Below are 26,215 nucleotides of genomic sequence, written 5' to 3'. Positions count from 1 at the left end.
CAACAATTCTACCTCCTCCACTCTCCTGCCCTCCACCCCATCCAAGAAATTGGGAGACCAAGAGACTCAGGAGAGAGTGCCATGGGGGAGATGAGAGATACAGAAAGAAGAGGAGATGCACAGAGACAGGGGAAGTGGAGGGAAACGACGAGAAAGACACAGGAAGATACCGAGACTCAGGGAGAGAAAAAAATGAGAAACCAGAGTCACTGGGTAACAGACATGGGCAAGACATAGGGAAATGGGAAGACACAGTTTCATGGAGAAATCGAGACACAAAGGAGGTAAAAAGATTAAAAAAAAAAAAAAAAAGAATGGAAACAGAATTGCCAGGTTGCCAAGGCTTTGTGGAAGACTTGGAGACCCAAGCTATGGGAGAGATAGAGACTTGGGGAGAGGCTTTAAAAGAGGATGTTGCGGCCGGGCACAGTGGCTCACGCCTGTAATCTCAGCACTTTGGGAGGCCAAGGCGGGTGGATGACCTAAGGTCAGGAGTTCGAGACCAGCCTGACCAACATGGTGAAACCCTGTCTCTACTGAAAATACAAAAATTAGCTGGGCGTGGTGGTGGGCACCTGTAATCCCAGCTACTCGAGAGGCTGAGGCAGGAGAATCGCTTGAACCCGGGAGGCAGAAGTTGCAGTGAGCCGAAATTGTGCCATTGCACTCCAGCCTGGGTGACAAAAGCAAGACTCCGTCAAAAAAAAAAAAAAAAAAAAAAAAAGGAGGCTGCTAGGGAGACACAGACTTGGATGAATACAGATGTGGAGGAAACAGCTATTCAGCGACAGGGAAATACTGACACCATGAGACAGAGTCCTGAGGGAGGCCCCAAGGCAGGGTGGGGCCACATAGGCATGGGGTAAGCAGAGAGCAGACAGTTGTGAGGAAACAAAAAATACCAGAGACAAAGAGAACAAGGTGGGGAAAGGTGATAAACTGAACGATGGAGATGAGGGACTATTACTGAAACAGGGAGGCCAGATCCCAAAAAGTAAGACATTGAGGAAAACAGAAGCAGAATCTAGAGAGAACCCCGAAGCAGAAAGGGACCTTGAGGATGGCATAGAGAATGCAGGAAGAAGCCAAACCCCTTGCAGGGCTCCCTCCTTTCAGGCCATTTTGCTCAGATACTTAAGCTCTGCAACCTCCAAGCACCCCACCTGAACCCGTCCCAGTTCAAGCTAAGGTTCTATGGGAGAGGAGGGTGAAAGAGTGCTCTGGGGGCTGCTCCTCCTCCTCTGTATCTGGCATCCCAGGATCCTGGACTCTGGGGCGTCCTGCCCCAGTTTTCACTTAGGATTTCAGCTTTTGCTTCTTAGGGGAGTAGCTAAAAAATAACACAATTGTGATAAAGAGGACATAAACGCATGAAATGGTGGGAAGAACTACATCTACTAAATTTGGGGGCAGTTACACGTGGGTCTAAGTCCTGGTGACCTTGGATAAGTCACTTAACCTTGACTGAGTTTTATTTTGTCAGAGTAGTGACACCCAGGTGAAATAATGCATGGGAAAGTGCTAGGTGAACTGTATAAAGTGCTCATCCCAACCTCCTATGGTGATTTAAAAGTGGCAAGAAGTTTCATACACACATATATCTGAGGCATTATGATTATGGAGGCTGGGGAGAGTTCTGAGGCCAACCCAGGTTGTCTGGCCTCTGGCCCCAGGGGAAGGGAGAACGCTTGGAGTTGTGTGTGGGTCTTTGCTGCAAGGAGGACAGGAAGACCAGGGCCTGGGGATAAGGTGGATGATTATGGCTTTATAGTTTGTTGTTATTTTACTTTCTTTTTGTTGTTTAAAAATCTCCACTGGCTTTTATTTGCTATAATCCGATAATCAAGCAAAACCTGATACAATAGAATGAGTGTTCCTGCTATTTTACATTTTATAGGCATTCACTTTTTCAGATCATGATTCGCAAATCTTTCCCCATAGCCTGAGAGGTAGATCGTTGGGGGAGGGGAGGGAGGTTGGTGTGTAGGGAAGACACAGGGGCCTGGGCCTGGTCCTTGAGGGCGGGGGAGGGCCTGGAGGAGCTGGGAAGCAGTGGGTTTGGCAGGAGAGGGGGTGACATATGTGGGGAGCCCTGGGGACCCAACCAGGCAGGCGGCTGGCAGGGAGAGCAGACGACATTAACCCTCGCTGTGCCACACTGCCTGACCCTTCCCGGGAGTGGCCTATGGCTAGGGTGTTATTTTGTAACAGTGGCAGTGTTTTGGGTCACAGGAGCAAGACAGGCAGAGCTCGCTCCTCCTGGGCAGAAGCCGTTGTTTCTGGGAAGGGACAGCCTGTCTTGGATGTCTTCTGTCTTAGCTTCTCTCCTTGTGTTTTTCCACATGGTCTCTGTCAGTCTGTCTCTCTGTCTCCACCTCTCTGTGCCTCTGGAAGGTGACAGCGGGTCTCCACTCTGGCTCACTACACAATCTGTCACTCTCTCTGCTGCCAGCCCGGCTGGAAGCCCCCCTTCTCAGCACCCAACTGAGCCCTCTCTTCCTGGCCCTCTGGGCTGTATTGCCTTTGTCTCCTAAGGCGGCCTCCCCTTTCTTCTTTCCTCTCCACTCACCTCTCCTCAGCTTATAGCCCATCTCCAATCTCATTATGGCCTCCAACCACTGGGCTCCCCCCTAACCCCCCCAACCTCTTCTCTTCCCTCCCCCATCCATCTGTCTTCCCTGAAGCTCTCTTCTTTGTGTCCACCCATCTGTCACCACCAGCTCTGGGCTTACTCCCCTCCTGGCCACGCCTGCCTGGCCTTTCTCCCCTCGGGCTCGGATCCCTCTCAGCACAGCTTTCAGCCTCCCTTTCCACCTTCAGCCCTTCCAGTAACCTCCTACTACTTCCTTAGTTTCCTTTCACTAGCTTATCCTTTTCTGGATACCCTCTCATTTCATTTTTTTTCTTTCTTCCCTTAGTTTATCTAACTCCTTCTCAGTTGTGAGTTGGGGGACAGTGGGGACTCTAGAGGTCCTAGCCCCCAGCCCCTGAGCATCCAACTAGCCTGAGCCAGTGGCTGTAACATTTACTCACAATTGCATCATCTCAGACTAATGACTTCTCCTTAGGCCTCCTGAGATGACCCCTCCACTCCTGCTCCAAGTTTCCCGTAATTGGGGACAGGGGCAACAGCTGCCCTTTTCCACAATAGGAGTGGGAGAGCTCCTGTAGCTTTGGAGTTTGAATTCAGGAAGGAAGAAAAATCCAATCTGAGGCCCATTGGGACCCCAACCTTCTAGGCGTCCCGGCTTCCCCAGTTTAACTTCAATTCCTGCCATACTTTTTTGGGAACGGGATGCTGGGTGACAGGGTCTTTTCTGTGGTGTTATGCCACAGTTTCCCCATATTCCTGCTGTCCCTGGGTTATAGGGCAATACTGCCCCTCGGGCTTTCCTCCCTAGAGTTGATTCTCTGGCTACCTTTGAGAGTTCAGGAATTGATCAACCTCTCAAACGTTCCCTGCTCTGAGTTTTCAGATGAAGGGAGAAGGAAGAGGCTTCAACTCCGCTCTCTCTTCAAAGAACAAGACTGACAGAGCCAGGGGGGACCTGAGAGCAGTCCCTTGTCTAATGACATTTTACAGACGGAGGAAATGCCCTTTCCAAGGTCACAAAGAGCATTAGTGGCAGAATCCTGGTCCTTAGCTTTTCCCACGACATTCCTCCATACTGGCCTCGCCTGGCTGAAGCAAACCCTTCATCCTCTGAACTTCTCTGTAGAACTTGTTTATAGCACTGATTTTGCATGAGGCCTATGCTGCCTTGCCTGTTATTTATCTTATGTCTTGTCCTGCCATCTAGACTCTGGGTCCCAAATCTCCAAGGGAAGATGCTCTATCTCTTCCCCTTAGTCCATGCTGGGCAGAATGCCCTGCCCAGAGCCATGCTCAATAAATGCTTATTACTGCTGTGGCTGCCCGTGCAGATGTACAGAAGGTTCTAATCCTAGTTCTGTCTCTAATTTGCTGTGTGACCTTGGGCAAGCCACATCACTCCTCTGGGCTGTTTCTCTCTTCAATCAAATGAGTTAGATTATGAAAATGATTTGTAAGGTCCCTTGAAGAAACAAAAGTCCTACTGAATAATGGTGACACAGAGTACTCTGGGTAAACAGTATCTCATCCTAGGATGTACCTTTGAGAGCAGTGGCCCAGAGGTGAAAAAGAAAAAAGTAGAAAACCCCTTTACTCAAATAAGCTGGGCAAGAAACACCAGTGAGTAGGAAAGCCTTCGTCTTGAGGGACGAAATATCACAATAGGCAGAGGCAGGCTGGGTCTTGGGGCAGGAGTGGTTAGTTATTCAATTATTGGCATGGGTTGGGAGGAAGAGAAGGTACAGTGTCAGCTAGCAACAGGCAGGAGTAGGTAGGGAGGAAAGCCCTCGGGGAAAGGAAAGGGGCTGGAAAATGAAACATTTCAGAAGGCATGGGTAGGCAAGGCCTAGATCAAGGGAGAGGTGGAGGCTAAGGAACTGAGAAGTACATGGCCCATTAGATGCTTCCAGCTAGTCACACAGGGCATAGGAGATACCTGGTAAGTCTTCAGGGCATAGGAGATACCTGTTAAGAAGTCAGAACCATGGTCTCAGAAAGGGAGGGTGTGTGAGAGCCCAGTGGGTCATCTGGATGGCTGTGCTCCTTCTATGGGGCCTGGCCTCTCCATGAGCCATGGAAAAAGCTAAACTGGTTTCTCAGGAGGTGGAAGGTAAGGGAGCATGGAAGGCAGCAGACAAGCTTGTGTTCAGGATGCTTCCCTAGGCAGAGGAGATTGAAGTAGTGACAGACCTACATCTTGTAACTTCTTACCCCTTGATCACGATTCCTTCCAACCTGTTTCCCTGTTCAGCCCCCTCATTGGTACCCAGCCACTTCTCTGCTTCCTGAAGCTGCCAGCAGGATGAGGGAGTTTACTGCTCTGTCCGCCGGGAGACCTTTTGGCCGAGGGAGGTGTGGAGCCCGGCCCAGTCGATGGTGGCAGCTGTGCTCGACTCCCGCCAGCATCACACAGCCTCTCCAGCTCAAACTGGGAGGGTTGGGGTGGGGGAGAAGTAGCAGGGTATATTTCATCTCTCAGAACTCCAAACATGTCTCCCTTCCCCCCAGGGGAACTTGGAGAGAAACCTGGAGAAAAATCACCTATTCTCAGCAGGATTTGAAAAGGTAAGTAGTCCAATCAGGGAACTAAGAGGAGTGCTTCAGACCCTGTGAATACTGCCAGCCAGTCCCTTTCCATTGCTGCTGGTATTCAGGCACGTGTCAGAGGCAGCCTCCTGGCCAGCAGTGGAGTGAAGGCTGGGTTTGGGCTTCTGCTCCTGGAGGTTCTCTTTCTCCCTTGGCTGACTCAGCCACTCCTCACGATCATTTAGCAGTGCTGCTATACTCCAGAATTTTGCCTCCGTGAAGACCCAGGGAATTTGAGCATCTCTACAGAGGTAAGGTTCTTTTTCTAAAACAGTCCAAACTTGTTTTGGCCTACAAAAGGCCCACTATTAACAGAAACCCAAACTCCTTAGTACGCCAGCCAAGAACTTTGGGATTTAGCCCAGCCTTGCTTCCTGCTGATCCTTATGGCTCAGACACACTGAACTTACTTACCATCTCCCAAACATGACTCATGCGTTTTCTTGATTCTGTGCTTCCACATCTGGTGAACCCTTTAAATCATTGCTTGAATGTCACCCCTGACATGGTCCTGAATTTCTCTATGTGCTACCAGAGCACTTGGGATATACTGCGATTATTCCTTTTACTACACTGGATTACATGTAGTTGTGAGAATGTCTGTCTCTCCTCTCATCCCAACTGTGAGCTACTCAAGGGTTAGGGTTATATTCTCTTCATCTCTGTACCCCAGCCAGTGTCTCAGCGTGAATAAAGAAATGCCTGTTCATGGCCGGGCGCGGTAGCTCACGCCTGTAATCCCAGCACTTTGGGAGGCCGAGGCGGGTGGATCACGAGGTCAGGAGGTCGCGACCATCCTGGCTAACACTGTGAAACCCCGTCTCTACTAAAAATACAAAAAAAAATTAGCTGGGCATGGTGGCAGGCGCCTGTAGTCCCAGCTACTTGGGAGGCTGAGGCAGAATGGCGTGAACCCGGAAGGCGAAGCTTGCAGTGAGCCGAGATCACGCCACTGCACTCCAGCCTGCGTAACAGAGCAAGACTCCATCTCAAAAAAAAAAAAAAAAAAAAAAAAAAGAAATGCCTGTTGATTACAAAGTGAGAAGAAACTATGTTAACATTGTTCTTACAAGAGGAGAACCAGGGCTCTGCAATTTGAAAGGACTTCAACTGTTTTTGATAGAGCCTTACTCCTTGGGTCCTCTGGAGCCCAAGACGATAGCATAAAACATAACCTCATGACTTCCAGTCCAGGCTCGCTGAACAAGGTGGCCTGGGAAGAATAACTAGCAGTACAAGTCGTGTGGGATAATCTATTTTAATGAAACTCATTATATATATATTTACAAAAAGAATAAAGGAAAAAGACAAAAACAAAAATAGATATTACAGCTTAATAAAAAGTACAACTGAGCACTGTGGGCTGGAGGTAGGATACCCACCCGCAGCACGCCCACCCTAATGTGCCATCTGAGGGCCTGGAGAAAGGACAATGGGAAGGAGACAGTAGGCTCGGCCCAGAGATGTCCCTGTCCTCAGGGGTTCAATGTAGTTTGACCCTGACGTTCAACCTTTTGTCCTTCCCAGTCAGGAAGGTGGCTGGGTACAGGGGTGGGGGTGAGGAGCAGAGAGAGGTACAGGGCCAGATGGAAAAAGTAGAAGGATCCTGAAGGGCAAATTGGGGGGGGTAACTAGGGAGTTAAACAGGAGCAAGAAGCTTCTATTTGTAATCCCAAAATCTGGCATGAATAGAGAAGGAGGAAGAAATGGGGAAGGGGTGATGGGAAAGGGGAGCCGAGGAAGGGAGGCAACTTATTTATCTCTCCCTGTCTCTTTTGGAAAGTTCCACTCTTTTATGTTAATCCCAGTGTGAGACAGGCCCAGGGAGGTTCCAGTGACAAATTAGTGGTTGTGTCCCAGTGGGACAGATGCTCTAGGAAGTGAACTGCTGAGCTGGCAGGAAAAGCTGGGGTCCTCCTCAGTATGACACAGCTCCTGGCTCCCGGGGAGCAATGAAAAGGACATCAGCTTTGGCATTGATGCAGTAGGTGACGATGAGAGAGAAGATGAGGATGCCGAAGCCCACTATCAGGGTGATGAACTGCAGGGGGAGGGAGGGCAGGAAAGGAGAAAGGCATTCTCAGAACTCAGTGCAGTTTTTTGGATAATTGTTTGGGGTTTGGAGCCACGGGAATTCTGATGCTGGCTCTAAGCACCAAGTATGGAACAATCAAGGGCAACATCTCTCCAGCCTATAGACTTTGTCTCCCCATTTGAAAAGAGAAGTAAAGTATCTCTGTTCTTGCTTCCATCTTGTATTACTTAAATTTTAGGCATTTTGAAAGGAGGGCCCAGGGCTTTGGTTCTCTTGTGACACTTACATTACTTACTTGTGACAGGAACTCAGTACATTAGACTGACTCATCCCAGCTGTGCCAGATGGGGAATGCCAGATGGGAGTTGAAGCTGTGAAGTTCTGGGATCCACAGGGGCTCTCCAGAATGAACACCTACTCAAACTATCTGTGAAGAAAGGCCTCCTGGCCGGGCGCAGTGGCTCACGCCTGTAATCCCAGCACTTTGGGAGGCCAAGGTGGGTGGATCACCTGAGGTCAGGAGTTTAAGACCAGCCTGACCAACATGGTGAAACCCCGTCTCTACTAAAAATAAAAAAAAATTAGCTGGGTGTGGTGGCACATGCCTGTAATTCCAGCTACTTGGGAGGCTGAGGCAAGAGAATCGCTTGAACCTGGGGGACGGAGGTTGCAGTGAGCCGAGATCGTGCCATTGCACTCCAGCTTGGGCAACAAGAGTGAAACTCCATCTCAAAAAAAAAAAAAAAAAAAAAAAAAAAAAAGAAAGGCCTCCTAAGGGAACATGCTGGCTGACCAGGGACAGATTTGCAGTAGCCTTTTGCTATAGATGTGGGGCAAATGGGAGATGGAAGAGGCTATATGACACAAGAAAGCAGAGAAAGAAGTCAAACAGATCCCTGCCACCTCCCCTCCTGCCCCATCTCACCTCAAGCTCTTTGCTGGCGATGAGAAATATCCGGGCACGGATATCTTTCCAGCGGCTCTCAGTCCATGTAGAGTATTCAGTAGAGCTCCACTGACTCAGTTCAAAGGCAGGAGACAAGGCCCTGGCTAATCGTGCAGTAGAACGCACACACCGGGGGAGTCGGTCTGTCTCATTGGAATTCAAAGGGCCCTGGACCCATGAGTACTCATACAGCTGCACAGAAGATGGGCCACAACACATGGCTAGGGTGATGCTCTTCTCACTCGTTCCCTCTACCCTCTATCAGTGCCATGCTCTAACCAATTGAGCTAACTGGCTGCTGTCCCTTTACCCTTCAGATGGTCTACTTTCACCCAGGCTTTTCAACATCCAATTGCTGAGGACTGCATCTCTTCACCTCTCCATCCCAATCCCCTGGGTCTAACTAGGTCTAGAAGAACCTCCAACTTTCCCAAGGGAAAGGGGCCCCAGGGCACTTCCGACACCCACCACCACTCACATCCTTGTTTTCACTTGGGACTTTACTTGGATCCTGGCATTGCTCTCGGGTGAGGTTGACCACCGTGCCAGTCAAATTTGCCAAGGCATACTGTACAACATAAGTGGTGTTGGTGGGGCTAGAGACAGCAATGTAATGTTGAAGAGGCCCGTCACCTGATTGCAGACCAAAAGGAAGGGAAGATTTGGTGGGTGGATGGTGGGTGAAACAGGAAAAGCCCAAGATTGGCAGCAGCCAGAAAGAAGGGCAACGGAAAAGGATCCATCGAATATGAGAAGAAAGGAAAACAGGAGGTAAGAAAAACAGAGAGGAAAAAGAAAAAAAATAATAAAGGTTAAACCAAAATGACTTTTTCTCTATCCCTTTCCTTAGCTAAGGGTCCCATTCCCACACCAGATGCTTACCCAAGTAGGACCTTAGGTCCTGCCTGAGGATAGACTGGAACCATGAGTTGTTGGCTTTAATCAGGAACCCATAGAGCAGGCGGGTGACCTAGGATTGGAACAGTAAAGAGAGAAAACCCTGTGACTTGAAGGGAGCCTAGGGAAAGAATTATCAGTGGAGACCCAGTCATGGGGCAGGAACAAGACTGGCCAGATAGACTGGAGTTGGGAGACAGTGGCTGGCTCATAAGACGCAGATGAGGCCCACCCAAGAGCTCTCTGGGGCATCAGGCATTCTCACCGGCATCAACAGTCATGTGGAATTCCAAGGTTTGGGACACTAGGGCAAGGGAGGATAGGGACAGCTTGCTGTGTAAACAGAAAGGAGCTAGGGCCCATCTGCTTACCGTTTGGGGATCAGCCTGAACTGTGTCGCTGAAGTTGGTTCCTCCTGCAAGCTCATACAGAGCACGTCCCAGCACTGTGGCCACATCTGCCAGGGCCTGTGGTAGGTGAGGAGGGGGCTGAATGGCCCACCTCTCCTATCCTCAAAGGCTAGCATCTTCACTGTGTGCCCCAGGCTCCCACCCAGACTGGCTCAGTGCTACCTTGGCAGTGTCTGTTACAAAGTTCAGGTCCTCTTCAGGGCTCAGCCATTCGGGATAGCTCATATTAATGTTCTCAGCAGTGTCGTAAATACTCTGGTAATATCTGCCAGGAAAGCCGGCATGAGCCTTGGCTACATTTAGCCAGGGCTCTGCCCCTTTCCTCCCTCAAATGCTCCTTATGCAGGAACTCAGTATCTCATTTTCAGCATCCAGAAGAAAGGGGTGAGAGACAATCAGGATCCCATATTCCAGAAGGTGTGGAGAACAGGGAGGTAGGAGTGAGGGTGAGGTGGTTAGTGAAAATTAAAGACTTTCCTGACAGACAAGGTAGAAAAGCTGAATGAGCTCAGATCTTTAAACAAAGGAGAGACTCTTCTACATCATTTGGGCTGGAGATATGGGGGATGGCTAAGATGATTATCAGAGAACTCTGCCATATATCATGAGATCACAATTGTATAACTGTTCCAATGAACATTTATATTTAGGGTGGCTGGGAGCCGGAGGTGATTTGCAGGTCTTAGGATCAGGTCTGCTCATAGATATATAAGAATACACTGATGAAATCACCATGATGATCCTTATGGAGCCCCAAGGAGACATCTTAAAAGAGAGGCTGAGCTCCACAGTCTTTACCATCAGTAAATCCCTGTCCCACACAAAGTCAAGTCAGCTACATAATCAAATCTGAAATGTGTTCAAATGATGAATCCTCACTTGCCCCAAAGTGGTACAAGGATAGCTTTAGAGAAGATAGCTGACCCTAAGTGCTAGGATTGTCACTCCCCTAAATGAATGAGAAGGTGCTACTTGGCTGGGGTCAGAAATAGAGCTCAAGCATTTTCACTCCAAAACTCATTTGGCCCCAGGGAAGCTTGGCAATCCAGCCTGATTAAGAAATCCCCTGTTATCCAAGGCCTCAAGTTAGGAGCAGTTTAAGGGTAACCCAGACCAAGAAAGAGGTGACTAACAGGGCCTTACTTTGTATCTCTGGAGCCCCATCAGCTATAGGAGGCACTTTTACCCTCACACTGAACCATGGCCACCTACCACATGGCAAGAACATGGTACATTTCACAGAGTATGAATACTGTTTCCGGCACCTCTGGGTGAGTTCCAGAGAAGGACTGCTTTCTGTCCTCTAGCCAAAGGGCCCCCACCATCCTTCCCATGCTTGTGTTTGAGATGATGCCCTCTGCTGGCAGCCCTGAGGAACTCAGGACCCTGGAGAGGTAGGGAGCAGTGGAACCATAACAGAGGATTGTGACAGGAAAGGGCTAAGAGTGAGGATGAGTTTCTAAGATGAATATCCAGTCAAACAAATAAGGGTTTCAGTTCAGATGTGAAAAGGCCACTGAGCAAAGAATACAGATGGACCTGAGGTTCTGGAGGGGTAGTGTGGGAAAGCGGAGGGCAGTGACCTTCCTCCCAGACTGCAGAATAGACTCTCTTCAAGAATGAAGAGGGTACAGGGCCAAGTGATTCTTACTTGTTATGGAAGGCACCAGAGTGGTCAGCCAGAACAACGCCAGAGATGTTTCGAGCTCGAAGAAATCGCTGCAGGGAAGATGGTGGGAGAGGCTGGGACTGATTTGGCCTCCTGAGGATGACAGCAGGGACACCAGCACCACTCTTCTCCAATGTGGCCAGGAGATCCTCCACCTGGGGGTTACGAGGGAGATTAACTGATGGGAGGCTGGGGGATGGGAAGCAGGAGGTCTCTTTTAGGCCTGAAATGCTCTATACTTCAAGTCCCCTGCTTGGGGAGCTACCCTATCTCTAGTAGACCTTTACCCCTCAAGCCTTTTGGGACTAAGGCTCTCTGAATTTCCTGTAGCTGCCACCATTCCTTTTAGAGTTAGAAAACTGGGGCATAAAGAAGAGACCTTTTTTTCATATTTATAAGTAAATTCTACTGTCTTCAAGACTCTGCTTTATCCTCAGTGGATGCTTCACTTAGTATTTTATTGTGCAGAATTGGAGGGAGCAAATAATAATAGAAAACTGCGTGCTGAATGCCAAACAGATAACCAATTCTTTAAATGCTACAGGAGTCCACGGCAGGGATGATGCTGAAGGCTGGAATTGCAGAAAGAGGACCACCTGGAAAAAAGCAGACCTAAAGGTGGACCTAGAAGGAAGGGAAGGTTTTGAACAAGCAGTGAGGAGGAAAGTGGAGGACAAGTTGGGCAGGGAGTGTGACATAGCCAGGACTTGGGCAGAGCAGCCTTGACAATTGGATCCATGGGGCAGCAAGGCAAGAAGGGAGCTAGTCACTCACCTATCCTTAATGGGCAGTGGCAGTCTGCTAGGCAACAAATGATCAGAGAACTACCCAGTCCAGGGAACCAATGGAATGCCACTGAGCTCCTGATTCTTCCCAGCAGCAACAACAGCTGTGGTGTTCATCCTTTGGCCAACACCCAATCCAATCCTGTCTCTTACCCTGTCTCACAGGCCCTGGGGGTTGGTGGAAACAGGGCAGGGGTTGGTGGAAACAGGGCAGGGGTTGGGGTCTGGATTCTGAGCTGTAGGAACAGGAAATGAGGGGAGATGCTTGGGTTACCTGGTTCCGTACAGACTCATTTTTCTGAGAAACAGGATCTGTGTGCATCCAAAGCTCTAATGAAGTTCTTAAGGCCACCTGGGGGGAGGATGAAGAAACAACACTTGGCCGGGCGCGGTGGCTCACGCTTGTAATCCCAGAACTTTGGGAGGCCAAGGCGGGCGGATCATGAGGTCAGGAGATCGAGACCACGGTGAAACCCCGTCTCTACTAAAAATACAGAAAATTAGCCGGGCGTGGTGGCGGGCGCCTGTAGTCCCAGCTACTCGGAGAGGCTGAGGCAGGAGAATGGCGTGAACCCGGGAGGCGGAGCTTGCAGTGAGCCGAGATTGCGCCACTGCACTCCAGCCTGGGCGACAGCAAGACTCCGTTTCAAAAAAAAAAGAAACAACACTTAGAATCAGTCTCCTGTTCTGGGCCATGCCTAGGGGATAGAAGTCAAGGGAAGAGGCGGTGGTTCCTGCAGTTAAGACCATAGAACAACAAAGAAGGAAGCTTTAATTAAAAAGGAGGGGGCTGGGGGACATGCCACATACCTGTCCCAGCTCCACAAATGAGTCAACATTCTCTAACTGCACAGGAAACTTGCCCTTCTCCATGTCGTAGACCATCCTTGAGCTGCCAATGTAGTCAAAAGTTTCCTGAGAGATGGAGGTAGGTGGGAGGGGGAACAGAGATTCCAAAGGGTTAGGAAAGCCTCAAAGAAGGCCAGATCATCAAAGCTGTAGGCAAGACGACTATTTCAGGTCACCCCAACTGCTAGTCAGCTTACAGTCATGTGACTTTCTGCTTCTCTTGGCCCCACCTCCCAGCTGTGACTATCCCTCATATGTATGTATTACAAGACTTCTCAAGCCCACAAATGGGGAAAGTAGCCTTAGTAAAGGCCTAAGATGAACATCAGCTATTATGTGTCTGCTTCTTAACTGTCCCCCACCTCCAGTGACTCAGCCACAGATGCTGTTCCCTTATTTTAGGGCTGTGGTCCTAGTGATGAGAGTCAGGAGCCTCAGGGCTCCCGGATGGAGATAGCAGTAAAGGAGTCCAGAGAATAAAAGTAAAAGGCCACCTCCAATATATCTTATCAGTGGGGGAAAGAGGGGGCTGGTTACATACCAATTCAGGGTGTAAAAGCTTCCTAAAAAGAAGGAATCTAAGCTTCCTAAAATGGAGGAATCTAAAGGGGAGACACAGGTAGACACATCCGGAAGCTCTGTGCTGGTTAACAACTTAGGTCAAGTGCTGAGGTCTTCTCCAACCAGTAGCCACTCTCATCTTTACTATCCTCTTTCTTCCCTGCCATTGCACCCCAGCCAAAGAGCCCTTACCCCTTGAAAGAAGACAAACATGACATTGCGGGGCAGGGTGGTCACATCAGGTGCCTTTTGCAAAGCTTCAGCAGCAGCCAGCTGGGTGACAAAGGAAGCCACTGCGCTTTCAGCTCCCGGGGCCACATTCCAGAAAAAGGAACGACTATCCAGCTAGTACAACAGAAGAAAAGTCAGGGGATATATACTTTAAAACCGGCCCCAAACCTCCTTTCTTGCTCCAGTCAAGACAATATACCTGTCTTGTGGCAATGGAGACAACCCAGGAGTCCCACAGCCCAGATTCCTCCCCATTTGAGGCTTCCCAATTTGGCAACTTTGAAATCTGATATGCTAGAGCGGGGCCTACCAGCTCTTTTTGTGCCAGCCCTGCCCATCCTGATCAGAAGCCAACACTCACCCGGGTAGCAGCAACCACAACCCTGTCGTCAGGCTTTAATGTCCCAGTTGTATTTATAGGCTTTAGCATGCTCCACACATTGTAATCAGACAGGGGGTCACAGACGATTTCTAAGCAGGACACAAACAATGAGAGATCAACAAGGCTAAAGGAGACGGTAGCTATAAAGGCAACATTGGAAATCTCTGACCAGTGCCCCACTGACTCTAAGTCGTTTTCTCTACTTCCAACAGTCCGAGGTTGGCTTCTCTGCCACCATCCACTTTAGGAACAAGCTGCCTAAATTTTTCAGAATTGTTTCTAGTTCTCCCATGCAGAGCTCCTTCATGGTGTCTACTCCTTCCCTATTACAGTCTCTCTAACATTCCCTGGCCTGGTTCCACTCTCCCTCTGCCCCTTATTCCATTACCCTCATGGTTTGGATCTGCCCTACCTGGGTTGATGCTGAAGGTGCTTTGGATGGAGCTGCGCCGCATGCAGGTGGCAGTGCTGATGACAGCGTGCATGTGTGAGAAGAGCTGCATGGCACACAGTGGGAAGGTTGGTGCTGAGCCATTCTGACTCAGGTTGTGATCTTGATAGCACTGAAAGGTGAGATGGACCCCACTGAGACAGCTAGTTTGTGGAGGCCCTCCCTTACATCCTAGAAGGAGGAGGGCCCAGTTCCATCTTTTTGGGATGGAGCCACACCCTTTCCGGAGACATTTATCCCTGAGCTATAGTTATCCTGGTACAACCATAGGATCTATAAGGTCAAAGAGAAAAACTCATCAAGAGTTACAAAGGGTTGCAGACTCAGTGGTTTAGTTGGAGATGAAATTATCCCATTCCAGATGGCCTGGCCCAATTTAAAGCTTCAGCCACTGAAAAGATTCAGTGTGATCTGATACAAAGAGCACCAAACTAGAGATAGGAAATCAGATATGACACAGCTTGGAGATCAACTCACCATGCAACTTTGAACAAATCTCTTAACTACTCTATGAGTCAAAATGGAAATACTAGACCAGAATTAAGGCACATTAGAGCTAAAAAGAAGCTCAGAAATTACCAAATTTAATTTCTCAATCTCTAGTCCAATGCTTTTTTTTTTTTACGATACTAGTGGTTCTTAATCTGGGCTGTGTACCTTGTTTCATATTTTTTTTTTTTGAGACGGAGTCTCGCTCTGTCGCCCAGGCTGGAGTGCAGTGGCGCAATCTCGGCTCACTGCAAGCTCTGCCTCCCGGGTTCATGCCATTCTCCTGCCTCAGCCTCTCCGAGTAGCTGGGACTACAGGCACCCGCCACCACGCCCAGCTAATTTTTTTTGTATTTTTAGTAGAGACGGGGTTTCACTGTGGTCTCGATCTCCTGACCTCATGATCCGCCCGCCTCGGCCTCCCAAAGTGCTGGGATTACAAGCGTGAGCCACCGCACCTGGCCTCGTTTCACATTATTCTTTCGGATATTCTTTATATTTTCTTCTAGTGTAAAAGGCTTTAATGCTATAATATCAAGCAGGAGCAAAATGTGGGGAAAGAATGTGAGAAAAATAAACGTCTTGGTTCTTTTTAGAGCAACTGTCTTTCAGCAGGTGTACCAGTAGAATGAGCCACCCTCCAAATAGGAGAGCCTATAAAATAATCCCTTCTTTTTTTCTTTTCTTTTTTTTTTTTTTTTTTTTTGTGACACAGGGTCTTGCTCTGTCACCCAGGCTGGAGTGCAATGGTGCCATCTCAGCTCACTGAAACCTCTGCCTCCCGGCCTCAGGCGATCCTCCTGTCTCAGCCACCCAGGTGGCTGGGACTACATGCACACACCACCACACCTGGCTAGAAAAATAATCTTCTTTCTAACTGGAATTGCTAGGAGCTGGCAGCGTCATTACCTGCTTGATGACTTTGGTTTCATTTTCATCTTCAAGAAGAAAGATGGGGAAACTAAAGTCTTCATAAGCCAAACCATTGCCCAGCGAGTTCCACTGTATTTCTCTGCAATGAGCAAACTCTGGCCCATAGGAATTGGAGTAAACACCTGAAGGGAAGGATGGGGAATAGGGGGACTGGTTACTGGGACACCAAGTACTTAGGAACCAGGTGAGGGTGGAAGAATCTTTCAGTTGGGACTAAGAGTTCAAAACGAGGTGGTGACTCAAAGAAGTAGGAATGAAGTCTATTACCATCCACACTAAAATAGAAAGACAATGGTATCAGGGAGTCTTAGGCTGTAAGATTAGGGATGTGAACACGTGACAAAAAGAGATAATGCCAGGTAAGGCAAAGGAAGGGGAAGCAGGAGAGGGAAGGGATGAGCAGCAAAGACAAATAAACACTACCTCCTGTTTGGGAGTCAGTTACTGACACTACACACAGACATCCCTCACAAAGACATAAGACCGAAGCAACAGTGAGCCTTAGGCGACAGTAGGCTCTCCTGATCCTTTGGGACACTTACCAAACCCATCATTTGGGCACTGCACACTAGGAGAGAAGCCTGAGGCAGGACTGGGCTTGGTCAAGGACACTGCAAGACCAGCAATTCGGCTGGTTCTCCCTTTCAGCTTCTCCATTACATCCCTGGAATAGGAAAGGAATTCCATGAAGGAACACAGGAAGGTATCAGACAGCCTGACATTCTGCCTCCAGGATGGAAACAAATGGGGAACTAGGGGAATCAGACTGTTGACTTATTTCTTCCCTTTCAGTCTCTAAATTCTGAGCCTGGACAATGATCTGCTCTAAAATGTAGAGCTTTACTGAGTAAGGACTCCAGGGAGGAAGGGGAGGGGTGCCCGGGGTTACTCAGGGACAGGGAGGTGAAATTTAGCCCTAAGCTCAAGATCATTTCTTTTGATGGTACACCTTTCCTTCTGAGGACCACCCCACCCTCTCCCCTGACCAGACCAGGGCAGCCAAGGGAAGTTTTCACTAATAAGTGGGACGACTGTTCACTGAAACTTACCCTCTATGGATGTTTTCCCAGCAGATACATCTAGTTCTTACCTGGTAAAAAGCTTGCTCTCCAGCAGAACCATGTAAGGGGGGTTGGGGCCATCAGTCAATACCCACTGTAGGTCCTCTTCTTTCTCTACTACATGGATAACCCCTGTGTCTCCACTAATTGAAGCTGCCAGGACAGAATGAGTCAAATTAAAGCTTCCATAGTTAACAATGCTGACTTTGCCTCACTGATTCTGCGTTATCTTTTATACCCTAAAGATGTCACAACATATTTGGGTGAATACAGGCACCTCTAGATTTGAACTGAAAAGCTGTTGCCCCAGCTCCATCTGAAGGTTATCAGGAGGGAATGGAATATAAAAGAGCACAAGAGGACTCATTATATGCCAGAAAGGTTCTGTGAACTTCATTTTCTTGCCCTCTGCCCTCAACCTTATTTAGCCATATACGTAAGATTCTACAACAATAGACACCAAAGTTTTCAAACCTATATTTTCTCTAGGAAATGCCACTAAATCTCTAGCTCAGGGTTTTAGCTTTGAATCTTCCTTTGTAAAAACACATGCGTACATGCCCTTGGCCTCAGGAGCCTTCCTGGATCATCATTCCTTTTGCCCTTTCTGGGAATGACTTTACTTGCTTCTGGCCAGTTTTAGATGAGGTTTATCAAGAACTCTGAGGTTTCTAAAAACAGAGCTTCCCAATTGATTAGCCTCGAATGGATCAGAGATGTGCTCTCATTGGTTCTCTTCATTCCAGGAAACCTAGAGTTTCCAAAGTTACCTCCAGCCAGGAGCCTACTTATCATTCACCCCAGGATGCCCTGAAAATATCACCCATTTCTGTATGTGCCAGGATGCCATACAAATAACATTTTCTACGTGTCTCATGACATGATAAAGATTGGGAAGCACTGTATTAGAGGACGGATGATCCAGAGTCCAAAATACTTTGAATTCTACATAATTCAAGGAATTAGGTAATACTCCTTAAGTCCCCAGTGATCTGTGTGGAGATATCCTAGGGTCTCCCTGTGAGTCTTCTCCCCACAGAAAATTGGATGTGTTATTCATAAATTATTTTAGACCAGTAGTTCTCAGCCCTGGCTGTGTATCAGAATCATTTTAGAGTTTTAAATGCCCACCTCAGCCTCCCAAAGTGCTGGGATTACAGGAGTGAGCCACCATGCCCGGCCCTTGCCACAGCATTTAAAACATGGGAAAAGGAACAGGTAGTGTGGCAACTAAAACATACATAACTTTGGCCGGGCGCAGTGGCTCATGCCTGTAATCCCAGTACTTTGGGAGGCTGAAGTGGGTGGGTGGATCACTTGAGGTCAGGAGTTCGAGACCAGCCTGGCCAACATGGCGAAACCCCATCTCTACTAAAAACACAAAAACTAGCCAGGTGTGATGGTGCACACCTGTAATGCTAGTTACTCAGGAGGCTGAGGCAGAGAATTGCTTGAACCTGGGAGGCGGAGGCTGCAGTGAGCTGAGATTGTGCCACAGCACTCCAGCCTGGGTGACACAGTCAGACTCTGACACTGACACACACACACACACACACACACCCCAAAACTTCAACTCCAGGGAGGACAGGAGAAAGACAAACTATGATACTGGACTGAAAAAAACCTGGATCCTAATCTGGGTTCCAACTAGTAATGGTGTAGTCTTAAGTAACTTGCTTATTTTCTCTGGGCCTTCAATGAGGTTTTCTACCTGTATTCATCTCATACTATGGGGACAGATGAAAGAAGGAAGAAAGGATAGAAGGAGGAAGGGAGGGAAAAGAAACCTATTTAAAGCCCCCTTTGAGAACTTTAAAATGTCCAAGAGAAGCAGAGCATTATAATCAGAAATCAAATCTGGGTATCACTTTTTCTCCTTAGTTGTATCATGTTAGCTACACTAATTAAAAAGGGCGTAGCCTGCTCAGAAAAGACAGATATGATGAAGTAAGATTTGGAAATAAGTAGGTTGAAAAGGAACCATAATGAGGAAGTGGCCAGAGTCCCGCTTGCCTCCTCTTGTTTCTCTGTACTGGCACTTGGCTTTACCTCTAGAGGCTTTGCTTCCCACAGAGCTGTTTTAAGAACACAGAGTAGAAGGACTCATTCCCAGGGGAGTTTTCTTAGAGCCCCGTTACAAGAGGATGGGGTCCTGGCCTTCTGTACTTTAGAGTGATGTTCCAGCAAGACCAGCAGTCTGATCTCAGCCCACCCCGGACCTAGCTCTCTTCTACCTACAAACCAGTTCAGAAACTAAGTCCAGAGGGCTGGGCATGGTGGCTCATGCCTGTAATCCCAGCACTTTGGGAGGCCAAGGAGGGCAGATCACGAGGTCAGGAGTTCGAGACCAGCCTGGCCAACATGGTGAAGCCCCACCTCTACTAAAGATACAAAAAATTAGCTGGGCACGGTGGCATGTGCCTGTAATCCCAGCTATTCATGAAGCTGAGACAGGAGAATTGCTTTAAGCTGGGAGGCGGAGGTTGCAGTGAGCTGAGATTGTGCCATTGCACTCCAGCCTGGGCGAGAGGGCGAGACTCCATCTCAAAAAAAAGGAAACTAAGTACAACAAAAACTTTATTTGGGGCTGTTTGGAACCAGTCAACCTACTCCCAGTGCTTGTATAGCAGGGACATGGGACAATAAACAGATACTATAGCTCAGGGAAAGATGGCTAAAAAAGTAGTAACTGCTTCCACGAACAAGTCCTTCACTTCTCAGTGTCCCAGTTTTCTCTTACCAAATTGGAAGAAGGCTTCAGGAAGTTATACAGCACTTCTGAGACCACCCTATTTACCTAGCATCATCAATAAACAACTATTAAGAGATATTTGACTTTCAGGTTTATGCAAGTATTCCAACCATTATTCCAGGGGTAAACTGAAATTCAGAGGTGATCAATTTGATGATGAAGAAGCCAGTATCAGACCCCAAGTTTCCTGCTTATCTGCAAAACTACATTCTGACAGAGCTATTGTCCATGGGAAACAAAATCTGAACACAGCAGGTTAGCCTTTAGATTACTACTTTTCCTGCCCTATGATTTTGATAGTTTTTAAAGCCACAGTGTCATGGCACCTTCTTTTGGAACACACACAGCGTAAAAATAAACGGCTTGTCAGCTGAATTTAAGGAAAAAAAAGTTTTAAAAAAGGATAAATAAAATGCTTCACTAATTCCTCTTGCAATTATTTGGCATTTTCTTTCTTTCTTTTTTTTTTTTTCAGACAGTGTCTCACTCTGTCACCTATGCTGCAGTGGCACAATCTCGGCTCACTGCAACCTCCGCCTCCTGGGCTCAAGGGATTCTCCTGCCTCTGCCTCCCGAGAAGCTAGGACTACAGGCATGCCACAGCAGCCAGCCGGCTAATTTTCATATTTTTAGTAGAGATGGGGGGGTTTCACCATGCTGGCTCCTGACCTCAAGTGATCCACCCGCCTTGGCCTCCCGAAGTGCTGGGATTACAGGCATGTGCCACTGCGCCCAGCCTATTTGGCATTTTCAGTGCCTTCTCTTCAGATAGTTCACTGCCTTTAAGAAGCCCATTTTGGTTCCAAAAAGTTCAGAGTGCAAGTGATGACTGGACACAATAGAATATGAGACTTTTTTCTCCTTAAAAAACAGTATAATAGGGTGCTTAAGAGTCCTGGCTCGGCTGGGTGCGGTGGCTCACGCCTGTAATCCCAGCATTTTGGAAGGCCAAGGCGGGTGAATCACTTGAGGTCAGGATTTCGAGACCAGCCTGGCCAACATGGTGAAACACCGTCTCTACTAAAAATACAAAAATTAGCTGGACATGGTGGCAGGTGCATGTAATCCCAGCTATTCAAGAGGCTGAGGCAGGAGAATCGCTTGAACCCAGAAGGCAGAGGTCACAGTGAGCCGAGATCGTGCCATTGCACTCCAGCCTGGGGGACAAGAGTGAAACTCTGTCTCAAAAAAAAAAAAAAAAAGACTCCCAGCTTAGTGCTTGGGCCACCAGATCCTGGCATCATCACTTCTTACCAGTATGATCTTGGGAAAGTTACTCAACTTCTTTAAGTTTTAGTTTCATCATTTATAAAGTGACAATAACAGTAAGACCTATTTTGTGGGGTTGTGGTGGGGGTTGTATGAGATGCACACGTAAAAAGCTTGGTATGCAGCATTTACTAAATGTTAGTTCTTATTAATCATCTTGCCTAGCTTGACAGACGGTTCTCTGTAACTGCCTACACACAGTCCAATATGAGTGTCAAAACTCCTAAGCAGGACATGGATGTTACTTAGTATCTAGGGCACAGACAAATATGAATGTCCACAAACATGAATCCGTCTCAACTCACACTGGCAGCCAATCTGATGAGTGGCGTTGAGCAGGCGAACACAGGGAGCTGTTTTATTTAAAGGGATATATATCTTCCTCTCCACTGAGTTTCCCCTGCACAAACCTGATCGGAAGATAAAAAGTGTTAGAAAAATCTGAGAGACACAGGTAATACCTTCTATCGTGTCATTAACCTGATGTATGGCTTGGGTAAATCATTTAGTATCATACTTTCTAAAATGAGATTAAAGTCCATTCTTCTTATTTCTTGGGCACATTATCGTAACAGATACATGCTCTACATGGCACCCAGCTATGTGCCTCAAAGGGTTATTACAAAGTCCATGTAGCGCCATTGACAGTGACACTAAAAGAGAGAAAACTTAGTCAAAGGAAATGTGTTTGACCTTAGATTTGCCAGATTCTGGTTGCACAGGTGATCACACTTCTGCTTGTATATCCTGTATGTATATTACTAATCGGTTAATACAAAGGTCCTGGGCTAAGAAAACTTTCTGAGACATTTTTCCAAGAGTGTGAACAGAATTAACAGAAACCTTAAGACATATACACCGGTCAGTTAATTTAACATCAGTAGGTCATTTGTGTGCCCACGGTGTGAGGCAGCTGTAGTTTCTCCTTTGAGGATCTTTAAAAACAATGTGAATTGGGGGAAGGCACAGTCATAGTTATATACAGACATTTGCATTTTAGGGAGTGACCAACTAAAAAGCCATGTATCAGTAAATGAACGCGTATCAGCAAACACTTAAGAACATTATAAATACCAAAAGTTCCTTGAATCGTTACTTCAGGGTCTTCACAGAGTACCCATATCCTACCTTATTCTTGCTTTATTGATTTAAAAAAAAAAAAAAAAAAAACCTGAGGCAAGGCAGAGGGACACAGACTTAGGGTGTAATCAACAGAGGAAGAAATAAGAAATCTACCTTTCAAGCGCCGCACAGCACCCACAGAATAAGATTGCTTTCGTCTCAAAAAGTCTAAACGCGGGGAAGAAAGCTAACTTTCACACCTGTTCCTTTCGACTGTGGGGTGTGTGGCTGGGGTTGTGGGAAAAACGAGACATCTGGACAAAGTGGGAGAGGGTCAGGCTCGAAGTCCAGGAAGAGGCCTAGAGAAGGGAGTGAAGCGACACGACGTGCTGCGGGGGAGAAGGGACCTTCAGGTCCAGGCAAAGGGGGAACCTCTGTCGTGGGAACGAAAAAGAAAGAGGATTTACAGGGTGGGGGGAAAGAGGGGCAGCAGGAACCAGAAGGGAGACAGTGGCGGTCGCGGCTGGGCCGATCCGGAGAGTTCCCCTTAGAGAACGGAGCTCACGGGCGGGGAGGCCTCACCTGCTAGTAGGACGCAGAAAGACAGAACGCGAAGGAGACCCCGACTTCCCGGGTCAGCCCCAGAGCCACCCCCTGCCGTGGCCATCTTGCCTTTCCGCTGAGCGGAAGCCCCCGTTCGGCTCTTGTCGGGTAGCGGCCTCTCTAGGCTACCACCGACACCGTCTCTGTGGCCCGGAGCCCAAGACACCGGAAGTTCGTGTTTCCAGGCGCTTCCGGAAACCGCGGGAGAGGGTCGCTGACGTGGAGGCGTCCGAAGGGCAGCAGGGTGTGTCAGGGCTCGGATTAAGACATCGGAGTCGGAGACCTGAGAGATGCTAACCAAATTCGAGACCAAGAGCGCGCGGGTCAAAGGTAGTGGAGAATAAAAGGGGGAACATGGAGGTTGGATTTCAGGAGTGGCGCTGACACCGACGAAGAGAAAATGGGTAGAGATGCTGGTCGAAATGGGCCCACCAGACGGACCCGGAGGAAGACGGAGGGTGGGAGAGAGGTTAGGCCTGGCTGGCGGTTCTCCAGTCCCCTCTTCTTTGGTGTGTCCTTGGGCTTCGATTTACCTATAAAGTGGCTCCCACACTGCAGGGGATTCCTTAGACCCCCTCCCTATTCTTTCTTCTCCCTTTCCCTCTTGGCTGTGCTCCCGATTTGTATTGTTCTGCAACAGAGGCCCTGTGATCTGTTGGCTTTTTGATAACTGTGTTATATGGAGTGGTCCTGGGGACTGAGTCTCGATCTCTGTTACTCGCACCCGAGTCAGTAGCTTTTTTAGAGACGAGTAGTGGCTACCTCACTTAAGGAGGCCTTGGCTGCAGCATCTCAACATCAGTGCCTCCATTCGGCTTTATTTACTACCCGGAAATAGTATTTGAGGCTTATAACCCCAATAAAGTCTCAACTTGATAGAGTTGCCAGATAAAATGCAGGACACCCAGTTAAATTTGAATTTCAGGTGAACAATGAATAGTTTTTTAGTCTGTCGTTGCTTACCAGAAGTTCAAATTTATCTGGGCATCTCGTATTTTTATTTGCTAAGTATGGCAACTCTGGAGCTCGAGTGTGGGTCGTTGGGGGTGGAGGGCAAATACTGAGATCGCAGTATTAGCCTCAGAATGTTAGAATGTGAAAGGCAGAGAAGTAAGGTCTCCGGAGACCTGGAAAAAATAGTATCTAGAATATTTAGTAAGATGCAGCGTAACAAAGTGGTTAGGAACTTGGTCTTTGAAGTCAGATGGGCTTGCCTTGGAATCCTGAGATATCCACTAACAAGCTGTATGTGTAGGGTGACTTACTTAAGGTCTCTAAGTCTGTATTTCCTCATCTGTAAAATAGTCTTTTATAGAGAGAATTAAAATGAGAAAGTATATGGAGTGTATTTATTACAGCGCCTGGTGTAGACTCAGTAGCTCAAAAACTGGAGGTTGTTATCAGTGTGTGAATATATTCTGAGCAGTTTCTAAGTCTCTTGGGAAACTTGACCTTGAAAGGTGGGTACCATTAAGAATTTCTGAGACCTGTATAGGTGAAATGTGAAATGGGTCTTCATAATCTTTCAGTTTTCTTTTCTGCTCCTAATTTCTTGCTGGACAGTACAGAAGGAAAAACAAAGATATCATAATATTTGAGGGCAAACATCCATTGTTGAGTGTACTTATATATCATAATAAAAAAAAAAGAACCTAATAGAAAAATAGACAATTTAGAAGAAAAATTGTAAATGTTCAATAAATAATTAAAATAGTTCCACCTCACTAGTAATGAAAGAAATGCAAAAAAAAAAAAAAAAAAGTGAAGTTACTTTTTTGGGGGGAGGGTCTTAGATTTATAAAACAAAACAACAAATAGTTGATAACAGCCTGTGTGCAAAATGGGCACCTCCATAAACTTCATGAGACTATGCTGATACAGTGTTTTTACATTTAAACTATATGTACTAAAATGTTAAGTGCACATATTCTATTCCTGAGCAATCTCACAGGTCTTTAGCCTAGAGCAGTAATAATGCAAATAGGTTAGATTATGTGTAGAAGTATCTTCAGTAGGCTCTTCTGATAGCCAAAAATTGGGGGACAAAATGCCTGTTAGAATAATATAAGTGTAGTACATTTGTCCCCTGTAGTTAAAAAGAATGAGGTTATGTTTATATGTACTTTCATGAGATCCATATTATATAGTTAAGTGAGAAAGAAGTTTGCAGAACAACATCATAACGTGATCCCCACTTTCATAAAATACTAAGGCCTATGTCTATGTGTAACTGCATTAAAAATCTGAAAGGATACACTTTGAACTGTTAGTAGTTGTTATCTCTGGGGACTTCCATTTCCAGTCATGATAGAATACAAGGGCCAGATTTACCTTCCCACCTTAACTATACAACTGAACAAAATGTATGAAACAAAGATTCATACATTGCTCACAGACGTTGGGCAACAGGCAGTGCAGGAAAATAATTCTCCAGAGAAGGGAAATAAACAAGGTGAGTCTTATGATTGCCGTAGATTACTGCCTAGAGAGTTTTTAGGCTTCAGTGAAGAGGTGAATCCCTTGGTCTTTCTGAGGAGACGTAAGTTTAGAGTGTGGGGAAGCAAAGATGGCTAGATTTTGCTGGGCAAAATACCGGAGAAGAGGGGGCTGCAGAGAGAGAGCACTAGAGACCTGCAGGATGTCCTCTCAGGTCTTTGAGTACTGATCTGCAAGTGAGAAAACTATTCAAAACCTGAAAAAGGACCACTGGAAAGGAGAAGGCAGAGCAATCCTCAGAGTTCACACAGGGCTGGGACTAGTTTGTGTTCCTACTTCCCAGAATGGAAAGACTTCCTAATATTACAGGGCTTCAAATAGAGACCTCAGATGGCTATTGCTTTAACAGTGGTTCCGGATTAAGCCTAGAATGAAGGCTGCTGTAGCCCCCCTGTAATAAAACCTAAAAGCAAGCCTTGAAAGGATCAACTCATTCCAAGTAATTTAATTGTATCCTAGAGCAAAGCCCAAGAATATGTAAAGGAATATAACAAAAATCTAGTACCAAACATAAAATTCACGATGTCTGGCATCCAGTAAAAAATCATCAAGCTTGTCGAATGAATGAATGAACCTAGGATTAACCTTGATGTTTCTTTTTCTTATCAGAATTGAGAGAAGGTGACATCATGGGGCTTAGTTAGCTCATTGTATCATTTTCTATTTTTTTCAGGGCTCAGCTTTCACCCCAAAAGACCTTGGATCCTGACTAGTTTACATAATGGGGTCATCCAGTTATGGGACTATCGGATGTGCACTCTCATTGACAAGTTTGATGAACATGATGGTGAGATATTTCTAGGAGGAAGTTAAAGGAGTATAAGTATTTATAATATCCTGGGTTATTTTAAGCCTTGTTTGACGTGGATTCTTCTATGATTAAAGAATGTGGAAATGATAGAACTGAAAAATCCTGAATAGGAGTCACCTTAGAGATTAGAAAGGATAGCTCTCTCTAACATACGTTGCCTGCCTTCTCCACCAGGTCCAGTGCGAGGCATTGACTTCCATAAGCAGCAGCCACTGTTCGTCTCTGGAGGAGATGACTATAAGATTAAGGTACAGAGGGTCTGTCATAACTGAGAATAAAGGACAGAGGATGTGGGAAGGTTTGGGAATCATGAAAGGGACTGAAAGACAGGAAATTTCATTCATA

General features: G+C 47.0%; 2 protein-coding genes across 6 annotated transcripts in view; one reads left to right on the top strand and one right to left on the bottom strand.

Annotated features, from left to right (window-relative positions):
- Nucleotides 1-6,421: 6,421 nt before the first annotated feature.
- On the bottom strand, nucleotides 6,422-22,742 carry NCSTN (nicastrin). 4 transcript variants are annotated; one of them, XM_063626966.1, is made up of 17 exons: nucleotides 22,543-22,742; nucleotides 21,204-21,308; nucleotides 16,907-17,030; nucleotides 16,359-16,480; nucleotides 15,793-15,938; nucleotides 14,357-14,507; nucleotides 13,924-14,033; nucleotides 13,524-13,676; nucleotides 12,732-12,836; nucleotides 12,196-12,273; nucleotides 11,119-11,291; nucleotides 9,630-9,732; nucleotides 9,429-9,524; nucleotides 9,043-9,130; nucleotides 8,639-8,793; nucleotides 8,140-8,352; nucleotides 6,422-7,220 (listed from the first exon to the last, which is right to left on the bottom strand). In XM_063626966.1, the coding sequence occupies exons 1-17, from the start codon at nucleotides 22,625-22,627 to the stop codon at nucleotides 7,098-7,100; spliced, it is 2,130 nt and encodes a 709-aa protein (XP_063483036.1). In that variant the 5' UTR covers nucleotides 22,628-22,742; the 3' UTR covers nucleotides 6,422-7,097. The 4 variants fall into 4 exon arrangements, with proteins under 4 accessions (XP_063483036.1, XP_063483037.1, XP_063483038.1 ...); XM_063626967.1 differs by lacking the exon at nucleotides 22,543-22,742 and adding an exon at nucleotides 21,416-21,973; XM_063626968.1 differs by lacking the exon at nucleotides 8,140-8,352 and having other exon boundaries at nucleotides 22,543-22,683.
- Nucleotides 22,714-26,215, top strand: part of COPA (COPI coat complex subunit alpha) — a 54,476-nt gene continuing 50,974 nt past the window's right edge. For both annotated transcript variants that reach the window (XM_063626959.1, XM_063626958.1), the window contains exons 1-3: nucleotides 22,714-22,893; nucleotides 25,733-25,846; nucleotides 26,045-26,118. In XM_063626959.1, the coding sequence (XP_063483029.1) occupies nucleotides 22,854-22,893; nucleotides 25,733-25,846; nucleotides 26,045-26,118 (228 nt within the window). In that variant the 5' untranslated portion in view covers nucleotides 22,714-22,853. The remainder of the gene's footprint in view (nucleotides 22,894-25,732; nucleotides 25,847-26,044; nucleotides 26,119-26,215) is intronic.

The sequence above is a fragment of the Symphalangus syndactylus genome, chromosome 12 (genome assembly GCF_028878055.3).
Source record: "Symphalangus syndactylus isolate Jambi chromosome 12, NHGRI_mSymSyn1-v2.1_pri, whole genome shotgun sequence".
NCBI lineage: Eukaryota > Metazoa > Chordata > Mammalia > Primates > Hylobatidae > Symphalangus > Symphalangus syndactylus.
Note: the sequence above shows the minus strand (reverse complement) of the source record. Positions and strands in the feature narration are given on the sequence as shown.

Bases quoted from the DNA above. Each gene is read 5' to 3' on its own strand.
- NCSTN (XM_063626966.1), bottom strand. From the start codon at position 22,627: ATGGCCACGGCAGGGGGTGGCTCTGGGGCTGACCCGGGAAGTCGGGGT. The intron at 15,939-16,358 runs GTAAGTGTCCCA...CCTTCCCTTCAG, and splicing joins GTGCCCAAATGATGGGTTTG to GTGTTTACTCCAATTCCTAT. The intron at 12,837-13,523 runs GTAAGGGCTCTT...TCCATCTCTCAG, and splicing joins TGTTTGTCTTCTTTCAAGGG to GAAACTTTTGACTACATTGG.